The sequence below is a fragment of the Archocentrus centrarchus genome, chromosome 9 (assembly GCF_007364275.1).
Source record: "Archocentrus centrarchus isolate MPI-CPG fArcCen1 chromosome 9, fArcCen1, whole genome shotgun sequence".
NCBI classification, from domain to species: Eukaryota; Metazoa; Chordata; class Actinopteri; order Cichliformes; family Cichlidae; genus Archocentrus; species Archocentrus centrarchus.
Window position 1 is genome coordinate 11011788 of NC_044354.1, and position 21878 is coordinate 11033665.

At 40.6% G+C, this 21878-nt stretch overlaps 1 protein-coding gene across 2 annotated transcripts in view; it reads right to left on the reverse strand.

Moving 5' to 3' along the window:
- Positions 1–813: 813 nt before the first annotated feature.
- Positions 814–21878, reverse strand: part of ccser1 (coiled-coil serine-rich protein 1) — a 137765-nt gene continuing 116700 nt past the window's right edge. For both annotated transcript variants that reach the window (XM_030737563.1, XM_030737562.1), the window contains exon 11: positions 814–5683. In XM_030737563.1, the coding sequence (XP_030593423.1) occupies positions 4874–5683 (810 nt within the window). In that variant the 3' untranslated portion in view covers positions 814–4873. The remainder of the gene's footprint in view (positions 5684–21878) is intronic.

The following is a 21878-nucleotide window of genomic DNA, read 5'->3' on the forward strand; positions in this document are numbered from 1 at the left end:
GCTTATTTCACAGCCTGCAGAGGATTCAGCAGCAGCAGCCGCACAGATACACATCCTGTCAATTATGGGAGCTCTTTGGACTTCAAAGCCCTGTTAATCAGTAGCCTGTTTACTGATGTGCTGACCTCCTGTCCTATCAATTACAGCAAGTTAGTATCAGAACTGCTGTCTTCTGTGTGTGCGTACTCCTCAACCAGTCATAACATTACCAACACTAATTGAGTGAGTCCAGAAATGAGAAGTGTGCACAGGTCCTCCCTAAGGGGTAAACAGTAAAAGCCTACATCCCACACACACACACATATACGCACACACAGATGCAGACAAATTTGTGCTAATGTAATTGATTTTCTAAACACTTTCATACTTTATGGTCACTGCCAAATGAAAACTTACTCAGATAGGTTGGAAGCTAATGTCAAATGAGGTAGAATTACTTCTGTCTGCACCCTCTGCCGTGCACAACTCTTTAAAGTCCACTGCTGCAAAAGTTTTTCTCAGGAAATTTTTTGAGAGCGATGGCCCCTAAGATTCTTTATTCATTGCTTTGTTGTATGTTCTACTTTCAGTCTTTGATTTTATTCACTCTTTTCTTTAGAGATTTGTTCAGCACAGTCTGCCCAGCCTGAGAGAGGGAACCTAGGTCCCTGAGATTTATTGCTTTATTGAGATGCACTTTTTAAAATGGAAGGAGAATCCATCACTCATTCCCACTGCTCCAGCGCATCCCAGCCTTTCTTCAGACACATCTGACTTTGTAGCACTGATAATAGAGAAACAGAATAAAAAGTACAAAAGTAACAGATTTCCCCATTTTTTTCCAGCAATTTTATTTCTATTAAATATTAACAATAAGGACACAGTGGACAAAAAATAGTTCTCATATGAACAAACAAATGTAAGGGTGACGAAAACCTGGACTGAAAGTGAAGAAAAATACTTTGGGTAAACATGTACAGCAAAGCATACTGACCGCTGATTAGTCCTTTAAAAGAAGTTCTCGTCAAAGAGATAAAAATTCCAAACTTTAAAGAAGGATCAAATAAACTCTGAAGAGTTTTCTTTTTCTTCCTCCACATCTGTGTGGGTGGATTATTTCTAATAAATTGGCGGACTAACTGGTCAGGGGTTCACTGCATGAATCTACCCAAGAGTTCTGTACACTTAAGACATACATGTCAACCTGAACAGCAAAAAAAAGCAGCTTTAATAGATCATCATCATCATCATCATCATCATCCACTTTCTCTAGCAAAAGGCCGGAGCAGGGAAAGACAAACCTTCACATTTATTACATTTTATTTGTTTTCTGGTATGTAACTAATAGTTCAGACCACAGATTGTAATTTATTGTATTTATTACTTCATTGTATTTATTACTGCTTGTTAATGTTTTAAAAAAAATCTAGGTTTTGTTATGTTTTATTCTCCTCTGTGCCAGCAAACAACATATTTGATCCCTATTATCAACTGTCATCATATCAGAACACAAACTGTTCGTAGCATTTCCCTAATGTATGTACAATTATTAATTTAAAAAAAACATGATTTAAATACAAGCGCATTAAAGAACTAGTACAGCATAAAATCTTTAATTCAATAAAAGTCTAACAAGGACATTTTTGTTATTACTGTTGTGTCTGTTGTGATTATTATCTTGACTATTGTCTTTATTTATTAGTGCCAAGACACTTCTTATGAAACTGCTCCTATGGCAATAAACATAAATAAGGCAAAAACGATCAATTACTCCACAACACATGTATGTAGTGTCTTAAATCCACAACATGCTGCTAAGTAAGAAGAAAGAGCTGAGGTTTGAGGAGGTACCGCTTTTGCAGACTCTGGGTTCCTAACAACAGTTTATTCTTTTAATTTGAAAGGGAAAAAACGTCTTTCTACAAGACCAGCCTATGCCACGTTTCAACTGCCATCTTAGTTTTAAGGTCGTCCCATCATGGCAAGTGACATAAACAGCAGCCTACGTCTGTGGCAAGATTTAAATTTAAATGCAGCTCAAATGAGCACAGCTGTTTATGAACACTGGAAAAAAAAAATAACATCTGAGTGGGCAGTGCAAACAGGGTTAAACACTCTCTTAAGACGTTTTGCATGCTGCCGACTAAATTATGACGCATGCATAGATGAGGGATGTAAAGAGAATTTCTTAAGAGGTCAGCCAGCGACAAAACATTGTTCCCCTCCAACCTGTAAATAAACTGAGCAGGGAGTGCTTAGATCACTTTACAACTGACGGTTTTCCGTCTAAGTTCTCAGGAGCCATATTACCGCCGACTGTCTGTCCTACCAGGTAGTTAATTGCATTTGCCATGTGTAAAATTACTCCCCAACTAGAAAACTGGAATAAAAATCAGCAGCACTGCAGGTCCCAATGCTCAGGACCGAAAGCCACTGTAACAGAGTCTGGTTAAGTGGAGAGCACTAGAGTGGAGAGACCAGGGGTGTGACAGAGGGGCAAGGAGAAAACACAAAAGGATGAAAGGAATAGAGAACTAAAAGCAGCTGCAGATCACACACTAAAGAGAGACAGAGGGAGCATAAGAAGAGCGCTATATGACAAAATAAAATATGTAGAAGGTTGAAAAAAGAAAAAAAAAACAGACTGGAAGATGAGTTGTAGCTTCCATAGCTGGGAGCAGAGCTGCCATCCTTCAGGCTTTTCTTCACCTCTACTAGGCCCTTGGACTCATGAGGTGTACAGTACACACACACACGCACACACATGATTTAAACAACTACCCTACAGCCAGGTGCTGGAAACAACAGACAATGATAACTTCTCTGAAATCTCACACAGTCTGTAGACGCTGAGAGCTCTGTACTACTCGTCTCCTCTCGGCAGAGGTGCAGGTTCCCACCGCCTGGTTAACATTAGAATATTTGTGTACTCTAAACCTGTCAGGACAGGCAGGTTTGTTTGATAGTCTTGCCAGCAGAGCAAATATATTCACCAGTGGCAGATTGATCAGGTTGTTATGCAGTCTAGTTGCAAAAAGTTTCCTCACTTATTAAAAGTTACATGTCTTTTCCCCAAACTGTGAATAATGCATGACTCAGCAGGTCAAGGAGGTTCTAGTTAATGTCAATTTCAAACAAAATGTGTGTGTCCCACTGTTTAAGACAGCATAACTGCTATAATACCAAATGCCATCTCATTAGGTCAGTTCTTTAAAATGTAGCCAACAGAACTGAGATCAGGAACATCAAAGTAGGCTAACATATGAGGTCTGGGTATCACAGAAAAACTCAGTGTTCATGCTTCTTACAAATGGGATAGTTTGTAAAACTGATTTCTGTTCCTTTCCTTTCTTTACTCGATCAAGTAGGCAGATATGTTTCTGCACCATATCTGTTCTGTAGGTTGCTTCTCTAAAAACAATCAGACCGATTGATTCCATCAGTAATGCCAGCTGTAATGCCATTTTTGGAAACAGTTCTTCCTTCTGAATCCCCAAAATGGACATATATCTCGCCAAGTAGCAAAGCGCCAGTAACTTTAATACTCAGCCCAGAAGGAGACTTGAAGGGCTTCATTCCAAACCCTGACACCTTTTTTTTCCCCCCTCATTATGTGAAGAAATGCATAAAACTGGTTGTGCCAAAATAAGAAATTGCACTCTCTTCAAAGGCCTTGCTGTGATTTAGTCAACTTTAGTTAACTTTGTAGGTGTCAGATTGCTCATATAGCAGGTACCTAATTTTTGAATGAAACTCTTCATTTCAACTTTCACACTTTACTAATTTAACATTGCAGGTACACGTTGATTCTTAGAATATAATGTATAATATAATGCTGGTAATATTGCAGCATAGTATTTGTATTAAAAAAAAATGATGTGAGCAGGAGGGGGGGAGCATTTCTTTATATGCAAACAGGCTCTTAGAGACATGTTTGATTATTTTCTTGAGATTAACACTGAGATTAACTTGACACCAAGACACTGTTATGAAAAGACTTTAAAAAGTCACCCCAATCCTGGTTTTGTTGCAGTACAAAATGCTCACCTGTATTGTTTCATAAATCTTAGAAAGCATGCAGTAAAAGGATCGTATCTGTTCATCTAAACATGTTTCATAATCTGGACCTTAAGTGGACATCAAGCAATGAGGATCTGATCTGATGCAGGATTTGGCAATATGACAATACATCCTTAGAAGCGCAATTTATGGTAAGCTATGGTAAGTCCCATAGCTCCTTAAGCAGCAGTTGGTTTTCACCATGGAAAAAAAAAACCTGTCAAATAAATGGATAAAAAATACAATTTTAACAATGCACACATCTCATCGCTATTCAGTTTCACCACCCTGTTATTTGTGCAGATAGTGAAGCAGAGATATCACAGATGATGTCTCTGTGTCGGAGTGTGTATTTTAATGTGTGCATGGCAAGATTTGTGTACGTGTGCATGGATCCGAGGTTGTGAGTTTGTGTGCACTTTGTGTGTCTGTGGGCGTAAGCACATCTAAACTGTCAGCATGACACAACGTGGGAGGTCTGACAGACGGGTGAGTGCCTTTTTCATACTCACAGCTAGATGTGTGTGTGTGTGTGTGTGTGTGTGTGTGTGTGTGTGTGTGCGTGTGTGTGTGTGTGTGTGCACTCGTATCTGAGTGTGTGTTTATCTGAGCAAATATGTGAACAAAATGTCAGCAAAGGGCTGGTCTGGATTGCAAAGAGAGACAAATGTGATTGTAAGCGCGCATGGTTCATGATTCAGAGTGAGACTGAGGCAGTGAAACATGGACAACTTTTACTGAAGGAGCAGCAGTTTTGCTTTTAAGTCACTGTGTTGTCACTTAAGTTGATGATATGGCTGCTTATAGGTGGAATGGTGTAACTGTTTGTGTGCTCTCAACTGTCTCTCTGTGTCAGAGCTTGCAGTTCGGCAGTATGTAGGGAATGTTGGAGGAAGACATTTTTACGACTGTAGCTATGCAGAGACAGCGGGCCTCGAGGTGGTTGTCCCAAACGGCCGGTAAACGTGGAGGATGAGGAGGAAGAAGAGGAGGTGGAGGAAGGAGTAGGAGGTGGAGGGGAGACTTGGTCGGATGATGAGATGCTAGGCGAGGGGCTTCCTCTACTCGCAAGACTGTGGAGACTCGAAGAAGCACTGGTCCCCACTGCACGCGGGATCTGGCTGGGGGGATGGTGAGCTCCTCCTCCTCCTCCTCCTCCTCTCCTTACCCCACCTGACAGACCGGCCCCGCCTCCTCCTCCTCCTGGAGTTAAAGACTCTGCGGAAGAAGAGGACACCCCCTCTGGTAGCTTGGAGGACAGTGATGTAACTGGAGAGTGATTACCAGCCACCAAACTGGAGACTGGGCATTGATTTGGACTAAGGCCCGGGTGTGAAACTTGAAGCTGGGCTGGTGTGTTTTGGGCTGATGCTGCAGAAGTGGCAGAGGACAGGTTGGAGGAGCCTGGAGCCAGGTTTAGAACAGGGTTACGGGCCGCAGACTGTGCCAAGACCCCCTGGTAGTGGCGCTCCTCCCTGGCAGCGTACCACTCAGAAGCAGAAGGCCGGGTATGTAGAGGTGGATAGTGTTGAGGGAAGTGCTGGTTAGAGAGGTCCCCTCCGAGTGCACCCCGTGCCACCCTTCGGTCCCTTGGGGCCAGACTGCTGCTGCTGCCGAGTCCTGACCACCGGCCTGGATGATTGGTCTGAGAGAGACAAAGACAGAGAGGAGTGTAAGAGAATGTGTGATGTGAATCTGTCATTTTTCAAAAATTATTTACTGAACATGTCTCGAGTGCAAAGCAGAAGCAGAGCAGAAAACACAGAGAGGCAGAGACAAATAGTGAGTCAGGGAACACAAGACAGAGAAGGTGCTGTTGTGTGTTCAGTATAGATTGTTAATTGGGTGACATTTGGCGAATGATGTCTTAGGGTTCCTGCAGCTTCATCTAATTGTTTCTAAACGAACCGGAACCCTGCTCACTAAAGAAACCAAGGAACAGACTCACAAATGCCACAGAGACACGCACACATTAGCACACAAACAGGACAAGGTAACATGTGCACGTATGAAGATATGCACTCGAGGTACGCGTAAATCCCCACTCACGAAGCAATGTGGTGCCATTCTCTTTCTATCACACATAAACACACAAACACACGCGCGCGCAATGGGGAAGATGGCACATAAAGTTAGATGGCAGAAACAGAAGCCACCTGTTTTCTTTCACACTCCACTGCAGCCCCTTATGCAACATATCTCATCACTGCCCCCTTCTTTCTCTCTCTAGCTCTCCCTCTCACATGCACATTACGAAAATAACACTGGGACTAAGTGTGCAGTGTTCACTATAGAAATACAATCTCATCCGACACTGAACCTCAGGGGAAAGTAAGCCGAGTTGACATTTGCCAACACAGTGGTTGTGTGTGGTTTCCTGTGCATGGTGTGCATATGCATGAGCATGTGTCTGTGCAACTGTATACACGCACGTACGTGTGTGCAACATGGCGGGCATGTGCTTTCTGCAGATTTCCACGCGTCCGTACATGCAAATTAACACTAAAAGAAATGTAATTACTGTGCCGAGGTTGTCGACAGGAATTTGGTGTGAAAGGTAGAAATGTAATTAGCCAGAACACAGCTAACCGAATAAATGCAGTATAACAATGGCAATGCTAATTCAATGAAACAGTTTTTATTCAGGAGCTAATACGGTCGACCTGAAATGAAATTAAAGAAGCAAAGGGGGAGAGAAAATGGAACGATTACCAAGAAACTGAGAGGATGAAGGTGCGTGTTGCAAATTGTGCTTATTAAGCTGTTGTTGTTTAGAAAGTATATAAAAAAAAAATCGCTAAAAGACAAAACACTGAAATGAGGAGTTTGGACATTTCATAGCTGATTATTAAAGAACTCAATACAAATTTAAATTTAAGTCCTTAATATAATCATAATCTTAACTAACTATTATTGCACTTACTTACACATGCTGGGGCAAAGGGGCAGCACATGCTTATGATTTTTTTTTAATAAAAGCCTGCACACCAGCAGTGTCTTGACAAAGCTTTTCAGGTCAGTCTCACTGTCCTATTTTCCAGCACTGACATGCATCAATGATCCAGCAGAGCAGGACTTTTAATCTAATTTACTCCCTACACTGGCTTCTGTCATTTGACCACTTCCTCTGTTTGTGTCCACTGCGTGCTATGTATGTCAATTTACATGCATCATGAGACAACACAGCAGAAGTGTGTGATTTTTAGTAACCCTCACAGTATTGCAGTACTGATTTTAACTGAAATACAAATTAAGGCACTAGCTTTAGTAAAAGTACATGTTGGGTCATTAGATTCAAAAATCCAAACCTATTAGTACATGGTATTTTTAATGAATCGTACATTTAATGAATATTTAGAGAGACGGATTTAATAAAGTAGTCCTTTTCAAGCAGCAAAAAATAAAGCTGCACTAATTATACTACGTTGTTGGAAAATTCAGCCGGTGCCATGGCATGTGAAAGCCTCCAGCCAGCAAACACCACCAGACTTTTAATATTGTACTTTAAGGTGCAATTTCTAGCTATTTTTTTGCATTTCAAAGTATGAAATGCTTCTATGAGGATTTAGTTGTGACTGTGCTGGCTCTAATTTAGTCTGAGGCAGTGTAGAGTACAATTTGGGTTAAATATGGTAAGAAAGCATTCCTGAGGAGAAAAAAAAAACCTGAACACTTTTTGTCCTTGTTACTGATCTTCAAGACTGAACTTGAAGATAGCATAACGAGAATTTCTTTACTTTCTTTGGTTTTAATGGCTTATATAACCAAGTACACATTTTTTTTACTGGTACAAAATGAGTAAATACTAAATGTGACACGGCGCCTGTTTTCAGAATAGTTGGGACGCTTGAAAATATGTAAATAAAAACAGCATGTGACGATCCGTAGGTAGCAACATTAAGTGAAAGTAGCGCAAACCAATAAAAAAAACGATAGAATTTGTCAGTTTCAACATTTGATTTGTTGCCTTTTTATAACTTTCAATTAAAAATTAGGAAAAGATCCACAGTTTAATGAAAATGTTGACTACAAAAAGACATTCATCTGTCCATGCTGCCCACCTGTAATGCTTATAATACCCCTCCTACAGTATACAGAAACATAAAAGCAGTACCTAACAGGCTCACTGGATTCAGAAATCAAAAATTGGAACTGAAGCCAAGCAATCTCCATTTTAACAGTTCAGTCTATATGCTTTCATGTCCAAGTGTTAAAAAAAACAAACAAAACACAACGCAACACCACTCTGCCAAAATGTCAGACACTGTTATTGTCTATACAGCATACTTAAAGAGCTTTGGGAATTCATCTCTACTTTCTAATGGGCTTTAATGGGTGGATAAATAGTACAAGACATCTTGCGAATTCCTTGATCTAATTAAGAGTGAGAATTTTCATTTCAGCCAAATTTTCTACACAGGGTGCTGTGAAAAACATGAGGGAATTGCAACAGCGTTGAATCTGTACTATGGTCTTGCAGGTTTATGTGGGACGTCTTAATTAGGGCTAAATTGCCAATCTTAGGAAAAAAAAAAGTCTGTAGTGTTATTCCACCCTCAGTCATTTGAGAAAACAACAGAAGGTAAAGCGAGAATAGCAAGATACAAATTGGCAGTCAACTTTAAAAGAAATAATTACCAGGCACAGTACAAGAGTTGGTTGTAGAGACATATGCTCTGTATCAAAGGGACTTTTCAGATCCAAATTAGAAAGACAGACACTTTAGAGATAATCAAAGACAATGAATCAAATGAAAGTAAACTGGTAAAAGTTGGAAAGGGTGTATGTGAGTGTACAGGAGGGACACACAGAAGGAAAAAAAAAAAAAGGTCAAGTGCAAAAGTAAACAAAAAGAGTGAGAAGACAGGGGGAGAAACGAGAGACTAGTGAGAAGGTGATTGAAAACAGAGAGAAAGAAAAATGAGACCAAAAGTAGAACAGACAGGAAAGTGCACAGAGAAAGAGAACAAGAGAGATTTACAAACTCAGGTGTCCTTTCTCAAGTACACACTCTGCGGCAAGCAGGCTGCCTGTTTGCCACTGACAGAACAGGCTGTGTGTGTGCAAACACTCTGGAGAGCCTCTCTTTCACACACTGTCCTAAAAATACACATACATACACCCACACGCACACATACACTAGTCATTGGTAAATCAGAGTGATTTAAAGGGGGTCCTCTCATGGAGGCTCGGTTTTTATTGGGCAGTGAAGAATGGAGCAATGTTGTAACAGCCAAGTTTGCATAAAAGACTTCCTTAAAACCCTAAAACAACCCTATAGAATGTTTGCTCTCCTATCTTGGTAATTTTTATATTGGGAGAAGAGCCAGTGTGGGAGATTTATTTTATGACTTTTGCTTGCCTCAAACTGCAGCAAAGTAAAAGCTACATTCAGGTGTAACACAGACCCAATGTGAGGAAAATACTCCTATGTAATTGCCATCAATCACACACCACGGCCCAATATCCTGACGCCCACACACCTAACTCTAATGAAGGCCAGGGGGATGAAATGCATCGGACCCCGAAACTTTCCTACTCTTTACAGTGAGATAAGAGAGGCAAAACTTTGTCACTGTGAATTCTTTATATTCTGTAACACCCACATACTTTGAACAAAGTAATCCTGTGGTTCTTTGGAAGTGTGAAACGCTGGGGTGTTCAGTACAGATACAATAACAGTGCTGTACACCCACATAGATGGTACTCTAAATCCTATTTAGACTATAACCAAATACATTTTCCAACTGTGATACAGTAGCTGAAGCCATCCTACCTTTCCTGTCTATCAGACTAGACACTCTCGTATATATATACAGTTCCAGTCAAAAGTTTGGACACACCTTCTCATTCAGTGATTTTTCATTATTTAAAAATTGTCTGCATTGTAGATTAATACTGAAGTCATCCAAACTATGAAGAAATACATATGGAATTATTTACTAAAACAAAAAAGTTAAAACACACCAGAATATGCTTTATATTTTAAATTCTTCAAAGTAGGCACCTCTTGCACAGCTTTGCACAACGTGGCATTTTCTCAGTCAGCTTTATGAGGTAGTCACCTGGAATGGCTTTCAGTAACAGCTGTGCCTTGTCAAGAGTTAATTTCTTGAATTTCTTGCCCTCTTAATGTGTTTGAGACCATCAGTTGTGTTGTGAAGAGGTAGAGTTGGTATACAGTGAACAGCCCTATTTGAGTAATGTTCTAACTTATATTATGACAAGAACTACTCAACTAAGTAAAGAAAAAGGACAGTCCATCATTACTTTAAGAAATGAAGGTCAGTCAATCTGAAAAATTTCAAGAAAAAGTATCCAAGTGCAGTTGCAAAGACCATCAAACGTTACCATGAAACGGGATCTGATCAGGACCACCCCAGGAAAGGAAGACCAAGAGTTTTGTCTGTTCCACAGGATAAGTTCATCAGAGTTACCAACCTCAGAAACCACATGTTAACTGCACACCAGATAAGACTGCGTAAATCTGGACTTTATGGTCGAATTGCTGCAAAGAAGCCACTTCTACGGAAGAACAACAAGAGGAAGAGAATGGCCTGGGCCAAGGAACACAAGGAATGGAAATTAGACCAGTGGAAATCTGTCCTTTGGTCTGATGAGTCCAAATTTGAGACTTTTGGTTCCAAATGCCATGTCTTTTTAAGATGCAGAAAAGGTAAGTGGATGGTTCCCACATGTGTAGTTCCCATCGTGAAGTATGGAGGAGGAAGTGTGATGGTATGGGGGTGCTTTGCTGCTGACACCGTTGGCGATTTACCACACCATGGTTACCACACCAGTCTGCAGCAACATCCCATCTGGTTTGCACTTTGGTGAGACCATCGTTTGTTTTTCAACAGGACAATGACCCCAAACACACCTCCAGGATATGTAAGGGCTATCTGACCAAGAAAAAGGGTGATGGAGTGTGGCATCAGAGGACCTGGCCTGCACAATCACCTAACCTAAACCCAATTGAAATAGTTTGGGATGAGTTGGACCGCAGAGTGAAGGCAAAGCAGCCAACAAGTGCTCAGCACTTCTGGGAACTCCTTCAAGACTGTTGGAAAACCATTTCAGGTGATTACCTCATGAAACTGATTGAGAAAATGTCAAGTGTGCAAAGCTGGCTTATTTAACACTTTTAAGCTTACTACATGATTCCTTATGTGTTCCCTCATAGTCTGAATGACTTTAGTAATAATTTACAAAAAAATCAAAACATTGAATGAGAAGGTGTGCCTAAACTTTTGACTGGCACTGTATATGCTTGAATATTTATGTCCAGTGTGAGAAAAAGGCAGAGCTGGAAATGTCTAAAACAGTAAACGGGATCCTTATTATGGGACTCAAAAAACAGAAAAAAGTGTTTTAAGACTTAAAACAAAACAGGTCTAATGCAGTAACTGTACTGCGCATAGGTTTACAATTGCTTTTGAAAATGGAGTAGTGATAGAAGGTGGTCAGACAACCTGAGAAACATGATGTCAGTGCTCATGAAATCCCACAATACCCCAACTAGCATTTCCTACGCCCTGATAGAATTATTGAATATCTACAGACGAGGTGTGTGCAAGATGAGTCTCCGCAGGCACTTTGCTGGATAAATCATCAACAATCAAACGAAGGGTGAAACCAAGCCGGGGCCTGGTGTCTCAAGGCCATAGCTTTACCTTTACTTTGAAGATGCTGGTTTTCATCGATACATATCCGCCTTAGGAAGTGAATGTCTTGTACAGCTTGTAGCAGCATTCTTGCTTTTCCTCACTCAGACTGGTCTTTTTTCTATGACTCCCCTCCCCACCTCGCCATAACATTTTGCTATACAACTTTCCCAATTTCTAACTGTTCTCTCGCTCTGCCCCTCATCTGTCTCTAGAATTTTTATTCAAAAATGACCAGTAAATGCGCATAATAATAGCAGTAAGAACACGACAGGACAAGACAAAACAGGTAAATATGACTATATTACTAGCTTTGAAATTAGTTTAGACGAATTATAAAACAGGAATTGAATTTCGCTGTTGAAGTCTTTTAATTAAGCTATGAGTTTTAACTGTTGAACAATTAATAGGTTTATCCAGCATTTGACTCTTTGCCAATGTCTGCTCAGACCCATGTTTCAGTTTAATTTCTCATTCAGTGAATGCTAATGCTTTCAACTGTGTGATTATTTGCATTTTGGAGGTTACCTCTCTGACAGCTTGCTCTGGACCGTTGGCAAAATACACTGAATGTGTGGACTAGCCCAGGATGCATGATAATAGTGGCCAAATGTGCTCTCTTTCCACACATTTTTATTCTTTACTTGTCTCTCACCTTTGTCCCCCCGCCTCTTGACCTCCCTTCTTCTCTTATTTCTCACCTTATTACCCACTCTGTCCTTTCTTTTGTCCCTTCTTTTCTCTCTCTCGTTTTTTTTTTTTTTTTGTTATGTAACTTGCTGGTTAAGAGTGCCAGTGGCAGCCAGTCTGAATAGAACCTGACAGCCAGAGGACTGATGGTTTGCTACTGCAGTCTGGAGACCACAGAGAGCGAGAGAGAGCGAGAGAGAGAGAGAGAGAGAGAGAGAGAGAGAGAGCGAGAGAGAGAGAGTGTGAGTGAGGGGGAGATATTGGAGGTAGGAAAAGTTTTTTTCCCCCTCCTAGGTGGTGACAGCTTGATGAAGAAAGATGGAGAATAAGAGGGGACCAAAGTTGAGCTGTCACTCCAGCCCACACTGCAGCACACTTCCAACCATTTGGCTGAATGTCACATCCTGGACCTTCCCAACAGAGGCGCATACTGAGAGGCAGACCACTAATGTGATGCACTGCACAGCTAATCGGCTCACGGTGCCACCAATCTTCAGTGCTGTCACAGTGCTTTTGTAAAATTATCGACTTTAGGCTGATGTTATATTGAGTAACAGCATCCCAACACAGTAAACTGTTGCAACCCATATCAAAGAAGGTTGTCTGTCGGTAACTTGATAAATATTTAGATTTACAATATCTTAGGCAGGGCAGCTTCACTGCATATCAGTGTGGCTGAAGGCCTGAATATATTAAGTGTCTAAAGCTTAGTCATCAGTTGCCTATTTTGCAAATTTGGGAAAGAAAACAAACTTGGCTTCAGGGAAAATTTGCAACTTGTAACCATATCTGAATATCACGTAAACCATCACAAGTACATAACTACTAACTTGATGTCTCTGTAATATTCAGACTCATTCAGTGGCTTTCTTCTCATTAGAATTTGATATGCTTAGTGCACACAGTTTGTTTATCTGATCCAAATATTTCACAAGAACTTCCAATGTACGGCTCTATTAAGCACTTAGGGAGAGCAGAACAACTGCAGCAAATTCTGTGCAATCATAATGCGAATTAGTCTACCATACTCTCTGAGGACTTTTAAGGAAACTAGAAACACTGATGCGAATGCTACTGAGAGAGAAACTATTTCATGAATGGACCAATCATCTGGATTTTAGATTTTTTTTTTTTTTTAGTGTTAAGAATGTAGCTGCTTTTAATAGCTACTGACTGACATTATATGTTGCCTGGCAACAGCAAGGCTCCTCTCACTGATTAAGTGATCTGGATCACTGCGGGAGATGGGACCATCAACATTCACATCAGTTTAGAGGCCTCCAATGTGATCACCCCCAAAGACTGGAGTTGCTGAACAAGGGTCTGATCAGTGATTCTAAGTCACTACTTATGATTGTGAGTGCATAGCCCTAAGTCTTCAAAATCCTCCCAGACCAAAAAAATAAAGGCAGGCTGGCAAGTACCGAAGCCAGCACCACACTGCGGACAGGAGGCCTAATGAGGTTTCTTGAGCAGCTCTGATAGGCATGGACGCTGTGAGTCTGGCATTGCTCATCAACCACCATCTCCAACAGGTCTGTGCATGCAGGCACATACGCATGTGTCTTAGTGTGCGTGCGTGCATGTGTGTAATCATGGCAAAACTCATCGACCACCAGCATGTGCCAATATGCTTCATGAACACTGCCCAGAACCACAAGCAAGGGGAGTGGGATGTAAAAGCAAAAGGAGTGAACAAGTGAAGATGAGGGAAGGAAATTAGTGAGGAGAAAAAGGGGGGGGAAGAGATGAAAATGAAAAAGTGAAGCAGACTAGAGGAGGAGGAGGAGTAGATGTAGAGCAAAAAAAGAGGACAAAGATGTGCAAGGAAAATGTAAAAAGAATATGAGATTAAAGACATATGGAAAAGACAAAGATAAACTAAGGAGAGAAGAGAGGGTCAGATGGCAAGAGTGGTGAAACAACAAAGAAACAGGGAAAAGGCCAGAGTGTAAATAGCCAGATAGATGAGGGGTACTACAGGGGACAAAGTGAGAATTAAAGGTGACAGCAATGACCCAAAGTTAGAGAAGAAAATAAAGAGAGATAATTAGGAAGATACAGAGAAGCAGAGAGGTGGTTAGTGTTAGAACAGTGGCATCAATATAAGGCAAGAAAGCTACATGCTGGAGCGGGACTTTAACTACTCAGGAGGAAATAATGTGTTTCTAGGTCTTACCAGGTATCCACCTGGTATCCACAGAAATAACATTCATTTCCCTTTTATACTTCATTCCCAATTAAACTTCTCAGTAACAGTCATAAATCCTAACACATGTACACCAAGACCTCAACATATCACATGTGGTGGCAAGTAGTGTTTTTTAGTTTAAACAAAAGGAGAATTATATTTTTGAAGAATTGCTGGGAATTACATGCCTGTCATGAGATGCTGCTGTTAATTGTGGCTCAGGAGGGATTATTTCCTTGAACGTGATGATGAAACAGGTTTAGTGGTGTAGCTGATAGAAGTAAGCAAAAAATCGGCAACTGACTGAATTTAGTTTCTCTCCTGTATATGAAACTATATTTCCTTATGTACTCCAGCCGGATTGATTGCTGCACTTGCCTGGCCCCTCCGGGTGTCAACATGGCCCCCACTGGTTCTGTCTAATTATGGCGGAGACTGTGATCTATGCACCATTACTCTGTGCCTAATATATTCCTGTTAGTTGTCACTACTGCTCACTCTCTGAGTGCACAATACTTACTTACTGTGTACTTCACTGCCAGTGCTAACCCACTATTCCCAAACTACATTTCACTGAATTTCTATCTGGTTGTCAAACTAAGTTGACAGCATTGCATTACCAGGGGCTATCCTCACGATGAGGAACCCTGGCCACACCTAGAGGTGAACACTTGGCAGTGTCCCTTCTGTTGGCTTGACAGCCTTTTTTCCAGCTGAGACCTGGCAGAAGACCTGGGATTATTCCACCTTAATCAGGCTACCACCGTAGGCTTATCATTCTTCTATCAGTCTCACCCTCCAGGCTGCGGGGGTGTGAAAGCTGTACTGTATTCCTATATGCCCAAGGCTTGTACTGTAACCCTTAAAGCGCCTGTATGCATGGTGATAAATCACTACACATTTTATTGCATTTATCGGTAAGCTCTGTAAATGTTTAAACTTGGCTATTTCATGCCTCTCCATCCACAGAAGAAACATCTTAAGGACAGCAGATTTAAATTCTCAAAATGTCATCAGGCTACAATATTTTCTCTTCTGGAAAACTCATACAGACATACACACCTATCTACGTAAATGCTCACTTGCATGTCATTTCCTGCAGCACGTACGGAGCACCCATCCTTTCCCAGTTTCACTGGATCAAAGAGTGTTAGTGCTGCTTGAATTACATATATTATCAACCTATTTGGCAATGTTTCAAATTAACATAAAAGCATAACTTCTTTATTTTTTTTTAACTCCAATAATGTAATTTATGTATAGGAAACCTGGCAAAGTGTTGGTTTTAATTTTTCAAGAGTCATTTATCAATGGCTCATTGTGAATGTGATGAATGCGGACAAACAAAAATATGTGTTCTAAAGGCTGCAATAAAGTATAGTGACTTGACAGCTTAGCAGAATAGATCAAAGATTGACAGTAAGGAAAATAATGAAGACTGTAATAATGACAGTGTGCTGAGGACTGCCAGAGTGATAGATCATGTGGGAGAGTGAGGAGTTGTAGCAGTGGTGGTGATAGTGTGTGAGTCTACATTTATAAATATTTTGTGAGGCCACAGTGTGGCCTGCAACACAACTGTGGGCAGTAATGAAATACGAAGCTGATGGCAGGGGTATGCACCAAGCCCCCCCACCCCCAAACACACCCTCCCACCCTCCTGTCAGTTGCCACTGCTGATGAGTTCCTTTCCCACTTTCTCATCTTGCTCTGTGTGACAACCCAGATGGGCTGCAACAATGCAGGAAATCGGAAAGGTGAGGGTGAGGGGGAAAAAATGATGGATGAAGAGAACAGAATTCCAAAAAGGAAGAAGAAATAGGTAGATTTTCCATTAAATGTCTGGGAGGCCTGATGGTAATGTTGCAGCTGACACCTGTGTCATCACGTTGAAAATAACCAACTGCCCTGCTGCTCCCACACTCCACTCAACAACATAGAGAAGGCAAAGGAGGGAGACTGAGAGGTCTCCCTTGACATATATACAAAGGATACTTAGCTGTTCTTTCATATTTTCCCAAATGCAAAATAAGTAGGCACATTATTAGTACGTCACGCTTCAAAGAATATAAAAGCTTTAGAACTGTGAATTGAAAACAAGCACATGCATACAATGAATTACCCATGCTTTTTTAAAGACAGATGCCACAGAGTGCCATACTGTGCCCGACGAGCTAGAGCAGCCACACACTGGCACATAACCAAATATTGTTCTACTGGCAGACGTAGTAGTGTGGCCACACCATCATAAAAATAAATAATTAATGCTACCAATTTTTGAGAAAAGATTTGTGGTAGAAATTTGTGTCTAAAAAGGATCTCTAGCAGGATAAGCGGAGTAGAAGTGTAATTCCAGAGCTCCTGGAAAGAATCCAGAAAGACATAATTTTTCCAAATGAGACACATTTTCCAAATGAGGTTGGGCACAGAAAATGAGTTTGCAAAAGTTATTTTGTTCTAATTATGTTTTAATGAACTATTTTTGTTCTGAATAATTGAATCTTTTCTCCTATAAAAGCCACAGAGATCATTAGCCTACATTCTACATTGGTGTTGTCATTGTTTCTGCACCGTGTCCCATTTTTAGCCTTGTTATCAGCAGAAACATTAAAAGGCACTATTTAAATCACTATCCATTCCATAGCAGTTAGACCAACCAGCCTCACTGGGAAGATTATCTGCAGAGAGCCACAGTACAACAGCCCTAAATTTGAGCAAAACAAGAGTTGAATTTGAAGCACCCAGAAAACACAAAATCTCTATTTATCCAAATGTGAAAAGAGCGAGCAACAAAAATTGAACTGGTTATTTACTGCCTCAAAATGTATTTTTTAAAAAAAATGACACTTGGCTCAGAAATAACCTTAGTTGAAAAGAAAATGAAAATCAAGCTGTATTTTAGAAATCTGCATGATATTACAAGAATTTGACGGTTGGGTGATTAATCAATTCATTATCATATTTCAAATATCTCAGAGGGAGATGTACTAAGAAAAAACGGGGGCAGAGGACTGAGAGAAGAACATCATGTCGTGGCCTTCAGCGACTACTGGCATTCATATATTAATAGTCATAGGGCTGCATAAGATTGGTGCATTTGTGAATTTGTATGTGTGGCTGCAGAGACTAAGTATGTTCCCTTTCAGTCGATTCACTCAGCACAACACATATAGTATGGGATATCATGTCCTCACGTGTCCTGGCTGGAAATATCTCTATTCACGCCGAAGACCTGTGATGACATATGTGCGGCCCCACCTGCACACATACACCCCTGTCATCACAGCCTCCCCTTTCTTCACCGTGCTAAGCACACCTGTGCTGAGGTGGGCTAGCTAGCTACTGCTAGCTACTGTTAGTGACCTTCATGCTTTATCTGTGCATCCTTCTTGCACACAATTCTCTCCTGACTGCCTTAGGGTTGTACTCTGCCCCAACGCCGCATATCTACCCATGGTTATTCCTGCAGATTATAGCTCTATGGAATTTAGCTTCTGAGTTCTTGCCCCCCCACCCCCTTCGCATCTGAATAAGAGAGGAGGCTGCATTCTCTGCATCCGGTGCATCTGTTACTTGCCTACATTTACCACACTCAGAATGTGCATTTATGTGAGCCAGGACCTTCACCCAGGACCTGAGGGGGGCGTGATATCCCATACTATACATGTTGTACGTTGTTCCTCTCCTTCAGGGAACAGAAGTTATAGACATAACTGTTCGTTATCAGTGAATGCTGGTTCATGCATCAGAAAGTGGTCTTGTCACATATCTTCAAGTACCTGAGGACCTCAGATCCGACACTGTACGTCTCTCCTTACTTATTAAGCATAAGACGAAAGAGCAGCAAAGAGAACATGGAATGAGGAAAGAGGCAGAGGGACTACACAAGGAGAGGACAATAAAGGACATGAAAGGGAATAGCTATGCGTGAATACAACGTACTGGTGTAAGAGAAAGAACAAAGGAATGAAAGGACAGAGATTCATTCTGTGATTAATTATCCTCATTGTATTCTCAAAAAGTGCTGAGGAAAGAGAACTGAAGGAATACACAAAGACACAGACTGACATACACAAACATACACAATCGAGCAGAACCACAAAGTTTGAACAACAGTGTTTCTGAAAGGTCCTTAGATTCCCTGAAGTTATGAGGACAGGCTAAAACTACAGATAACATTTTAACTGAGGTGGCCTGCCTCTCAGTTTATGAGTGAGTGTAAACACTTTCACTTTCTCACTCTACAACTACGGATTCTGTAATCTTTTATGAAAACAAATTAGACCCATATTTGATTTTTGATGAGACTGCCCTGGAGTTTTAAAAGGGCTTTAAAAGTTTGATATGTGAAGGCAAAAACAGCCCCCAGCACAGAAAGACAATTTCCTACATTTGCAACTGCTATCAAATAGGAAAACACACACACACACACACACACACACACACACACACACACACACACACACACACACACACACACACACACACACACACACTTTTTTGATGGAGCACCCTTCTGTCTACTTATTTCTGTGAGAAGCACCAGATTAACTATGTAATGAAACTTCCATCACTTACGGTTGTCTGTATACATATGAACACAAACAAAATCAAGCCCAGATTAAAATGGTCAATATCCAGGTAATAGCTCTACATTTCGGAAAATTTGCTGCTGCTTTGGCAACCTAATGGTGAAAACATCACTGCATCGTCAGAAAAAGTCCCATTTAAATCCTTTAGTAAAACCCCGCCGTGCCACTTTTACACTTTGCTTTTGTTCAGATTAAACAAACAAGAAAAAATTAGTTAATTAGTGCGATTTAAAGGTGCTGGGAAGCAGGTGGGCTGCCTAAGTAAGCAAACAGACATGAAAGTGGTATTGATCTGTGCATCTAATTTTAAGCAAGAAAGTCAATAAGCGTGCTTCACAGAACAATCATCAAATATCATGTTTGAATAATTAAAAAAGAAAATAAACATTTGTGTGACCGTACCTAGAATAAAATGGAAAAGAGAGCTTTTGAAACACGAAACACACAACAAACAAAGAAACAAGACATGAGTTGGAAATTTTGCCTTTGTGCTGTAAAGCTCCACACATGAATTGAGTAAGCATTTGACAAAAAAAAAAAAAAGTGCTATTAATGCAGCTGTGTTTTGATTACTTCCAAGTAAAGCTGATTATAGTCAGGTATAAGTTGTGTAGGGATCTGCAAATTTCTCCAATGCTTACAACTGGAGCAGAACAATGTTTCTAGTAAGATACAGAAACATGAGACAAGAAAGAGAGACAAACATCGACAACAACAAACATCATGAGTAGAAACTGTGGTAATCAGGTGAACAAGTGATTTCTCCTCTCCAATCTGATAACAGCAAACAGTTGCGTTAAATTAGCTTGGAGTGCATTACTTTCCAGTATTTCTTGCTAATCTAGCAGCACGGAGCATCTCCTGACCTTTGTCTCGACTGTGTCGACTTCCAGGTGTTCTGTTACTGAAGTTTTGAAATAGAACTATTTGTTATTTTGTTATAAATGCCTACAGGCAATGATTTTTATAACCTGCCGACATCTGTTCATATGTGGATGTTTTAACAACAACCTCTGTGCGAATGAAGGTCAGATAAAATATGGGCTTGATGCCACTTGTTATTTAAAGTCTCAGTCTTTTAGACTACATTTAGTTACAACTTTGGACTAATCCAAAGTGCAAATCATGAACTGAGATTGAATATTGATTCAATATTAAATTAAGTGCACTGTCAAAGAAAAGCATTGTATATTAAGTCAAAAAAACATCATTAAAAATTGGAATAATAGAAGATATAAAATCTTTAAATCTACAGTCCCAGTCACACAGGTCTAGAAACCCATTGGCTATCTCTGGTTACCAGGTAAAAATGTGTATTTCCCGACTGGTTGGTAAGTGGTTGCTGGTTGTTGCAAAGTGAAACGGTCCCCCTCCCCAGATACCACTGGTCTGTGAATTTTCTAGCTAGAACCCTGCATTTGTCTTCAAACACTCACCAACTGTTTGCCAAGTGGTAGTGAAACTCAAAAAAATGGGTGACAAAAGTTTGCCTTCAAAGTTTTTTTTACTACTCGGCGAGTATTTGGGAAGCGTTTGCAGCAAGTCCACATCTTCTGTATAAACTATGAGCAACTGCAGCAACCTGCTAGTGACCAAACCAATTGCATTGTATTATCATTATTATTGTTAATTAGTATTTTTTAAATCGAACTTTTTGCTAAATAAGATTCTTCATATAAATGCCTCTTTCAGGCAAATGAAATCAACTCTAAGAAAACAAACACAAGGAGCGGTGACACGAGCCGAGACAATAACGGACCTGAAAAAGAAGAGATATGTGCGAATACAACACATAGCTAGTGTGTGTGTGTGTGTGTGTGTGTTTGTTTAAGTAGGGAGAATTGTCTTACTAAGAGAGGGAAGACATGTGAAACCTTGACAATTTTAAATTTCATGTCACTGAATATTCATTTGCAACATTTGCCACTGAAATATTCCATCTCTGTGCATTTGTGTGTGTGTGTGTGTGTGTGGATGTGTCTTACTATTTTGCCCTCAGGCCATCCGGAATGTGCAGATTGCAAAAGAATAGCTCATCAATATTCATGTGAGTTTATGCTTTCATTAATGTTGCAGCAAATTGTCTCAGATCAAACTCAGGGCTTGTATATGCGTCCACTAGTGTATCTCATAGACTGAGAGGGAAAAAGAGTGGCGAGAGAGAGTGTTATCAGGGGGGTGAAGATGGAGAGAACAAAGAGAGGGCTAGAGCTGCTACAGATGGCCCTACGTTTCCAGCAGATGAAAAGGAAACTGAAAAAAGAAGGGAAAAAGATCATACACAAGAGGGGAGACGGAGAAGGAAAAAGTGGGAGGTCAAAGGAAGAAAGAGAAAAAAACAGAAGAGAATAAAAGACAGGAAGAGAGAATGAGTAGGAGGGAGGAGGAAGAAAAAAGAGAGGAACAGAGGAGAGTTAAGTTCTAAAGGTATCTGCCCTACTTTGGTCTGACTAATGAACCCAAAGTGTCCCGAATCTGTCCTGAATCACCGGAGGCCCGATTAGACCACCCGGTGCTCAAAGTGAGTGTGACTGTATTTTCTCTGGCATGTGTGTAAGTATGTGAAACATCTTGATGTGTGTTTGAGTGAGTGTGACACTGAATGCGCACTTGATTTAATATGCTCTCTTTACTGTACACTGAAGATGTGCGTGATCTCATTGCCCTGCATGTGTTCAACAAACTCCGGCCCCTTCTAGTCAT